Source organism: Micropterus dolomieu, linkage group LG21 (genome assembly GCF_021292245.1).
Source record: "Micropterus dolomieu isolate WLL.071019.BEF.003 ecotype Adirondacks linkage group LG21, ASM2129224v1, whole genome shotgun sequence".
NCBI lineage: Eukaryota > Metazoa > Chordata > Actinopteri > Centrarchiformes > Centrarchidae > Micropterus > Micropterus dolomieu.
The window spans coordinates 19,059,801-19,069,323 of record NC_060170.1 but is presented as its reverse complement, the minus strand read 5'-3'; the positions used below and the strand labels follow the sequence as shown (position 1 = coordinate 19,069,323).

Below are 9,523 nucleotides of genomic sequence, written 5' to 3'. Positions count from 1 at the left end.
TGAATTACAAGCCGTTTAATGCAGCACATCGCGCCTCATCAAAACCCCCAAATATTATGACCTCCATAATGTTTTCAAACACTTCCCATCATATATTTAGTTGATGTGACAGAGTGCTGCTCGCCTCGCAGTCATTTGGTTTGATATAGTGTGTAGTTCTTTTGACAGATGCACTGTACCTACAGCAAAACACCTCTCACAAACCACAAAACCAACGAGCCCGTCACCAGGACAGCAGTCGTGTTGTCTCCTGTCTTTGTTGTTTTCCTCTAATGTCTTGGTTGATGTTGCTGCTGCTGCTGTTGTTGGTGTTGATGATGATGTTCGTTTTCTCCCTTTGGTCTTGTTCTGCACTTTGTGAGGACAGCGCAGGGATCTCATCTGTTTCAATCCCACGTATTTTTGGAAGTGTGTGTACGGTCTCTTTGAAGTCCACACTTCAAACCCTTCTTCCCAAGTCCTTATCACTCCCCCTGATGTGTGGTGAATGCTGCCTCTCGGCACCACTCTCTCTCTCTTTCTATCTCTCTCTCTCCCCCACTCTTTTGTCTTTCTCCTCTTTGAGCCGCAGCTACTCCTCTCCTTCAGACACAAAGCCATCCTTCATTCACTTGTCCTCAGCCATGTCTACTCGTCCAAATCATCACCGCTCCAATTTCATTTTCTGTTTCCCTTTTCTTCTGCTCTCCCTCTGTTCTACACCTTTTTGTATTATTTTCCTCTCTTCATGTTCTGTCTCTGTCCTTGTCCTTGTCCTTCCTCCCAAACTCTCTTTGCCTTTACACACATGCATATGTACAACGCACACACGCGTGCACACACTGTAGAGTCCACACATCTCCAGCAGTCTTGAGAGTAAAATCCCCGAATGTGCTTGTGTCCCAAGAGACATAGCCACTTTTCATATTCTGTTTGTTCCAATTTACTCCAAAATGATGTGTGCGCAGTCAGCATTGCCCCGGGACTAGTTAAGTTTTCTGTTTTCACAGACTTCTGTATTCCAGTGCAAGATGGCGGCAGCATACAAAATGTGCAGTAACAGAAACAGGAATAATGTTATGAATGCTGCTGAATCTTTGAAAACTGCCTCCAGCTTCCAGTCTTGCATGATAACTGTATTTAGGATTTTAAATTCAAAAGTCACACCTTCCTGTATTGTATGACTCATTGCTTACATCATTGTCACACATTGAGAAGTAGGGCAGCAAACTGAAGTGTGTGTGTGTGTGTGTGTGTGTGTGTGTTTTACGTTTGTGTGTGTGTGTCCAGGTGCCCTGTGGATGTGCATCGTACTGAACCCCCACTGCAAACCAGAGCAGAAGTCATCGTGGCTGCGCCAGCTGCGCAGGTGGAACAGCGTGGACGTCTGCCCCTGGGAGGATGGTAACCACGGCAACGAGCTGCCCAACCTCACCCACTCACTGCCTCAGGGTGCCCATGGCAACCAAGGTCAGAGATTGACAAGTCTTGTATGTCCGCCAATAACATATGTACTTTGTAATCTCACAGTTGTAAAGGTGGTGCGACAGTACACGTAGGATTTGTGAACATCAGTAGTGAAGCTCTTTTCTCACTTTAGGGACACGCGATATGGCCAAAAATGTTATCACGATAAAAACATTTTATACCATTCGGTATCAATAATTATCACAATAATGTCAAATCATTATTTCTTTCAAGTTTAAAGGATGATTTTTGTGAAAATTGAAGAAATCAGATGGTTAATTGTGTGGTTAAACTTTTCTTTATGGTCAGAACATGACAAACAGTGGATCACTTCACAAATCTGAGGTAGAACATTCAAAACAATTATGATAAAATCTTTTTTCAAAAAATATTATTAGTAAATCTTTTACAGTCCCTTTTTCTTAACAAAACAAATATCTTAATAGAAAAATTAGGTGCTAATTCATTTGTGATTCAAATTGTTATTGAGGAAAATGATATTGCGATAATTATAATTATTGTTTTGTTGCCCAGCCCTATCTCACTCTCTCTCTCGCGCGCGCGCGCACACACACACACACACACACACACACACACACACACACACACACACACACACACACTACTGTTCACCCGAAGCTCTTACACCTCCTCCTCACTTCTCCCCCTCCTTCTTCTTCTTCTGCAGAGATGCGTCCCCACAGGACTGTGTTCACACGGGCCATTGAGGCCTGCGACCTGCACTGGCAGGACCGGCACCTCCAGCATATTATCGCTAGTGACCTCTATGCCAACTACTGCTACCATGACAACCAAGAGGGCTCCCTCTTTGACTCACGTGGCTGGCCCCTGTGGCATGGTGAGTCTATATGTACATAGGCGTATGAGAGAGCATGTGTCAGATTGGTTATTTATATACAGTACGTTGGAGTGAGCATGTACAGTAGCCAGCGGAAGAATATTGGAGTTAAACCTGTGTCTCTTCCCCAGAACATGTCCCAACAGCCTGTGCCAGGGTGGATGCCCTGCGTTCACACGGTTACCCAAGAGAAGCCCTTCGACTGGCCATCGCTGTGGTGAACACGTTACGACGGCAACAGCAGAGGCAGCTGGAGCACTTCCGCCGACACAAGAAAGGTGATGCTAGTTTTTATTTATTGTCAGAATACAAATCAGCAGACCATTCTCACAAATTCACTTATTGTACATGCAGACGCCACCGTCCCACATCCATCTCATGCATAAATACCCTGTATATCAAGGGGAAATAAGAGCGTGGACAGAAATGACAAGGGAGAAATTAATTCTCAACAAAGAGACAAAACATTTTGTGGTTGTTGAAATAACCTCTTTCCTTCAAAAGTCGATTTTTCATTTTCATTCATTGTCCTTATTATTTGAAATAATGATCTCTCCTTTAGAAGTCAATTTTTCATTTTGATTTTCATTCATTGTCATTGTCATTTGATTTAAGAACTATTCATTTTCCTACTGCAGGTCATTTTTATAGTGTTTTTTTCCCTGACTGTTAGGTTTGATGAAGGTCATTGAATAATTTTGGAGATGTCAGTTACCGACATGGTTTTGACATTATGTTAACAGCATCCCTTTGTCGACACTCTGTGGTAACTGTATCTTTATCTGCTCTGTCTCATCTTAGAGTTGCTCCATAAAGGCCACACCTCTATAACCAACATGGAGGGCTGGGTGGGACACCCTCTGGATCCCATCGGTACCCTGTTCAACACCCTGACGGAGTCGGGAAGAGTAGGAGAGGAGGGCTCCAACACCTGCTTAGACCTCTCAGGTGCTGCTGACTTACAGTAACTGGCATTCTGAATAAAACAAATACACACAAATATATGCTTAAATATATCTCTGGCTCTATGGCAACATATGAAACAATACCTTCTGGGCCAACACAAACCCAAATCGATCGAACCGTAATGTTTTCTGTATGCTTTTGTAGTACCATGTGCTTATACTTTATGATTTGTATATGATATACTGTATAGGATATATGCTGCATAATAACATACTGTACACACACACATAAAATACTATAAGTATAGCATTATACAAAACAAACAGGACTGTAATAATGAAACATTTGTATATTTATATACAGGTGCTCAGCATGCTGTATATTATTCCCAGGATGATTGATTTTTACTATGGGATGACAAAATGGGTAATTTATACCTACATCCCTGCTATATTGACTACAACAGAGTCATTTTTAGTCTATGTAGTTGCATAATAATTTTTCAGGTCTTTCATATTTCTCAAGTTAAATTAGAATGCAGATGTTAAAAAAGCATAGTTTAAGTGCAGATTTACCTTCAGTCCCGCTGGTTCTTCTTATCATGCCTGCTCTCATGTTTTTGTTCAATTCTACTCTCCTACGCTCCGCAACCGCTCTGTCCCTCACTGCCTCCTCTGCTCACAGAAATAGCCCTCTCCTCTGAGGCAGGGAAGTGAACAGAGGAATGCTCCTGAGGCGTTGATCTTTATTTTGGATGGTCGTTGGATTCAGACCTTTCCATAGGAGAGAGACTCATCTAGTGTCCAAAACCTCAGAGGATAACACAGACGAGGACTACTGCTTTATACCTTTCCTTCAGCCCCCTTTCTCCCCTGCTGACTCTCTATTTTCCCTTCCCTTTTTCTCTCTTCTTCACAGACTGCTCCAGTGTTGTAAGCCGAGCAGACCTCCAGCGGATGCCCGTGCAGCGATTGCTAGGAGACGGTGAATCGTACATGGCGCTAGCGGTGGAGACGGCTCTGATTGGCTTAGGCCAGCAGAGGGTGATGCCTGATGGGCTGTACGCTCAAGAGAAGGTGTGTCGTAACGAAGAGCAGCTATTGGCCAAGCTGCAGGAAGTGGAACTGGACGACTCCCTGGTCAAAATATTCCGTAAACAGGCCGTCTTTCTGCTAGAGGGTGAGAGAGCTAACACATAATATTTCACCTTTTTTTGCCCTTTTATTTCACTAGATATCCAAACAGCCCCCCCTACACACACACACACACACACACACACACACACACACACACACACACACACACACACATACACACCTCCTTTCTTTCTTTTCTCTCCCTCCCACGCACCAAGAACCTACACCGTCTTTCTAAAACAGGAAAAAACACATTGGACTGTGTCTCACTATTTATTATCCTTTCATTTTGTGGTGCAAATAGAGGCTGAGCTGCCCTGGGCCAGACCAAAATGAGCTCTTTACACTGTAACACCAGGGGCATTGTGTCAGCACACACATGCATGCACACACAACAGTGTGTGCATATACAGGACGGGGGCTGGAGCAGAAATTAGTTTTGGTTATGGGAAAGGGAGAAGGAGGAGAAGGAGGAGGAGGTGGGGTGGCACATCTTGAAGGGCTCTGCCCAGTCTAACTCCACTCAAGTCCCCACCCAAACCCCAGCGCCACCTTGGCCTGGGCCATGACCACCCACCTCTGGTTCTGTTACTAATAGAGCTCCAGGCTCCGAGGCCTTCTGCGGGCCCCCGGAGCCTGCAGCCGCGCCACCGTGTGATGTGGTCTGTGGCTTAGGAGCCTATTGGGGTTTAAAATAACCCACCAGAGACAAGGGGAAGTGCAGGAAGAAATTGGAGGGGGGGGGCGCCAAGTCTGCACACACGACCATATGGTTTTTGACATCACAGTTGGTTTTAATGCCGCCTTGGTTTGCCTCTTCCTGGCCGGGAGGGATAGACCAGATAAGTCACTTCTCAGAGTACTATAGAAAAAGCACAACTCAGTATACAAGAATATTTATAAGAAACTAAGAATTCACTTTTTTTTTGTATATACGATAAATATTAATACTATGCTTCAGCATTTATTGACCTGATGATTCCTCCACCTTTTTGTTCCATTACTAAATGCCACCTCCCCCTCTTTTGTGTCTATTGTTTTCTGTGTTTTTCTGAGCAGCTGGCCCGTACTCTGGCCTTGGAGAGATCGTCCACAGAGAGAGTGTTCCCATGCACACCTTCGCCCGCTATCTCTTTACCTCTCTCCTACCTCACGACGCTGAACTGGCGTACAAAATTGCACTGAGAGCCATGAGGTAGGTCTCTTAAGTGTGCGTGTGTGCGTGTGTGCGTGTTGCTGTGTGCGTGTGTGCGTGTGTGCGTGTTGCTGTAATCATGTCAAAACCTTGTAGATCAAATTTTAGGGAATTTCATCTGAAGAATTAAACGCTGATCTTTGGATTAAGAAAATCCTCCCAAATTTGGACTAATGGAGCCTTTTAAAAAATTACAACGGAAAACTCATAAGCGCAGGGTGGTCACTCACAAACTATGTCTGTTTTTCTAAAGCCTTATTGTAGTAACCTGGCTTTAAATAGACTCACTTGTCTAGTAACTTTTGCAGATTGCAGTCAAGCTCACCATATTTACATTTCAGTTGTTGTAACCACCTGAAAGCAGAGGATCACATTCAGATTCCAACTCTAAAACTCATAAAAATGTCTTATTGCGAAGCTTCCAATGAAAGTAACTAACTTAGATGATAACATGTAGTGATCAGTCCTTTGTTGTGCGGACTAGTGCATGCTCTCCTCAAGCTTTGCAGTCACCGTGGCTGAGTCATGGTAATTCAAAGGTCTTGTGTTTTTATGTGCGCATGTGTGTCTGTGTTTTGTTTTTTTTACGCAGGGGGGGTCTGTCCTTTTTGCAGGTCTGACTTTGCATTTTCCATGTGATCTCTCTGCATTACGCTCCTGTGTGTATTCATCTGTGGACAATGCGTACATGTGTATGTGTGTTAATCAGTCTGCGCTGCTGTGTTTTGATGTTGTGACTAGTGGGAGCTGGATCAGTGAATATTAATTACATTAATTAGAGTGTAATTAGTGTGGCTGTAATGAGGAGGAAGCACATACACACACACATGCAGGGCCAACAGGGAGAGGGCAGTGTGGAGAAGATGTTTGTTGTGTTTCTACAAAGCTAGGAGTCCAGCGCTGAGAAACTGGCAAATGATTAGTGAATGAATGAGAAGTTTTTTTGTTTTTTGTTTTTCTGGCTCATGCCATCACGTGTCACAGTCGGAGAAATGGGGGAACAAAAAGACCACGAGTACATCCTTCACACTATCCTCCAGTTAACCAGTTGGGAGGCGCCAGGAATTGAAATAACATGCTTACAAAACCAAAAACAACATGGCTGGCTTTGTGTGGTTTCAAGGTTGCACATCCAACCGCGGAGTGTCCCCTCCTTGCCTCTAAACCCACGTCCCAAACCTGTTTTCCCTGGGTCAGCTACTCCCCTCCCTCCCTTTCTACTTCCCTTCACCTTCCTTGTTTCCTCCCCTCACCTTCTCCATCCTCAATCGTGTGGTGTGAAACCGGCGATTTAGAATAATATGGCCACTTATGGGTGCTCCTGGGATCCAGGGGTGTCTACTCAGCACATAATGAATGTGTGTAATGTAGCGTAGTGTAATATGATAGCATATACCGTCCTTCTCCCACGGGATAGCGGACAGTTAAATATAGAGGGAGAGGTAAAGGAACCAGGGCTATTTTAATGGACCCATTATAACACTATCATTGATACAAGGAGAGAGAGAAAGTCTAGCTCTCTTGCTCATTTACACACACACACACACACACACACACACACACACACACACACACACACACACACACACACACACACACACACACACACACACACACACACACTTTTTCACTTTCCACTCCCTTTCTATATTTGTTTTCTCGTTCCCAGTTGCCCTCAATCCGGCTTTTTTATTCTTAATGCGTCAGTCTGCCTCCATGCACAAATGCAGTTCCAGTAGATTTAGCGCAGTATTTTAAATTGTGTGTGTATGTTTGTGTTTATGCACTGTGCGTGAGGTTAATTAAAGCGTGTGAGAGCAGCATATGCTGTGCGATGGCTTGGTGTGAGCGGCCAACACAAAAACAGAGGAGCTGCCTACTGGTTCACAGTCTGCCCAGAATTTGACTGCAGCCACAGAAGAAGAAGAAGAAGCTTGCATGCCTCTCCAGAGACTGTTCTTATTGCAACTCTTTGGAAGCCAAAGAGACAAATCCCAGCCGCCTGTTATCATATGAGATTTCCATATGAGATATGACTCCTTCCAGTGCTAATGAACCTCACTGTAATCCACAACCTTTGATCTTCTGTATAATCCATAATATTTGAATATACAGCACTGTGTATCATAAGTCTAGTCTGAGGATAAACTAAGACAATGATATACCAGGGACACTCCCAGGCAGCTGACATCCTTTTTTCTTTAAGTTAGGTCAAACTCCGAAGCTCAGCACAGTCTGATATCCCATGAAAATAACAATGATTACTGAATCTGTTCATCATTTTAACAAGCATATATGAAGAAGCCAAATTAAGCAGCAGGGAATCCATAATCCATAGTGGAGGAAATATTTAGATTATTTAAGTGAAAGCCATACCACATTGTAAAAACCCAAGGCACTTTAAGATTGTGAACTAAAGTCTGGGGTTAGGTCTCAGGTCATGTATGACTTGATCCCTCCTGTCAGGCTTTGTGAAGGTTTCCAACTTTTGGGTTTGTGTATAGAGAGGTCTTCCAGCGGATGTGACACTTAGCTGATAGATGTGTGCTTGATAGATTATGAAAGTGAAGGGTGTTTACAGTCAGAATGGGGAAGGAGCATGAGGTAGAGAGGTCAGTAGTCATGGTGATGCTGACCAGAAACCCAGAAGGGCCTCAAGATTTAGGTAAAACCAGACTGGACTGCTTTTTATCAACGTCCCATTCTTTCTTCTTCCCTTTCACTTGTTTTGCATCTTCTTCTTTGTATATGTGGATTTGAATACGTTACCATGCAAATTCAGTGAGTGTGTGCTACTTACTATCCCATAAATAATCCTCCCAAGCTTCAAAAAATACAGATATCTAAATATCTGATTACTGACGCTCATTATATGGCGTCTGTCTTCCACGAGTCCCCTGCAGACTCTGTCCACACCGCCGCACTTGAATATTTCTGGTGCAATAAGTATTGCTGTTTCCCTTTCAGATGTGACAGGGTGCTACATTGCCACAGGACCCGTTTGACACCAGAGCTACACCACCCCGCCCCTCCATACACACAGGGATTGATTGCCTCTTCCAGCTCACTCTGTTAGTTGTTTTATATATCATTGATAACACACGTTTGTGTCCAGCTATGGCAGCTCTGTAAAGAAATATGGGTTTAATTTGATGTTTTCAGCACACTTGACATTGAGTTGAGAGTTTGTATAGTGTTATTGCATGACGAAGATGATCATGTTTATAGCCAGTGCACATCGTTTTGCAGTAGTTTACGAGGTGCTCGATGAGAATGCAACAGTAGCAGGGAATAAACTTAACTTAGATTGAATGCTTCAGAGAATGCTTTTTTTTTTGTTTCCCGTGGAACAATAGCCCAGTATGGATTTTCCTCCTAACGTTTTAAGGAGGTTATTTTTCAGCAGGCCAGGCCTCTCAAGCTCCTATCCAATGGAGGCCTCTGGGTCTCTGGTGAAAACCAAACAAAGACAGGAATGTTGATGAGGCCTCCATCTTTACCCAGGGCCCTTTTTTTTGCTTTGCTACACCCCAGGAATCTTCCAGAAGGCCCCAGTGTGGTGGAAGCTTTTAGCAGCTCTTTAGATGTGTGTGGAATGAACCCGGCAGTTGCTAGGGCTTCCAAACATCTCCATTTTACACCAAGTGTCAGTGTTCACACTCGCACGCATCTCGGCTGGGTTTTTGCCACCTTCTCTCTCCTGTCCTCTTGGGCAAAAAAAAAAACGAGTCACGGAGAGGCTGTTTTTGTACATGCCCTCACTCAGGTGGCAACAGTATCACATGCACTTTGCTCTGAAATTGAAACTGGCATTTAGCATCACATTGCTTTTACCCGGCTGCTTTGATGTGTTTTCAAAGGGCAGGTGTGTGTGTGTGTGTGTGTGTGTGTGTGTGTGTGGGTGGGTGTGTGTGTGTGTGTGCTTTCATATGTGTGTGTGTTGGGGGGGGGGCTTTCATATGTGTGTGTGTTGGGGGGGGG

At 44.0% G+C, this 9,523-nt stretch overlaps 1 protein-coding gene across 1 annotated transcript in view; it reads left to right on the top strand.

Annotated features, from left to right (window-relative positions):
• LOC123960660 (zinc finger SWIM domain-containing protein 6) overlaps window positions 1–9,523 on the top strand; it is a 46,006-nt gene that overhangs the window by 30,097 nt on the left and 6,386 nt on the right. The window contains exons 5-10 of the mRNA XM_046035548.1: window positions 1,270–1,449; window positions 2,135–2,305; window positions 2,437–2,583; window positions 3,107–3,253; window positions 4,130–4,390; window positions 5,407–5,542. Of these exons, the coding sequence (XP_045891504.1) occupies window positions 1,270–1,449; window positions 2,135–2,305; window positions 2,437–2,583; window positions 3,107–3,253; window positions 4,130–4,390; window positions 5,407–5,542 (1,042 nt within the window). The remainder of the gene's footprint in view (window positions 1–1,269; window positions 1,450–2,134; window positions 2,306–2,436; window positions 2,584–3,106; window positions 3,254–4,129; window positions 4,391–5,406; window positions 5,543–9,523) is intronic.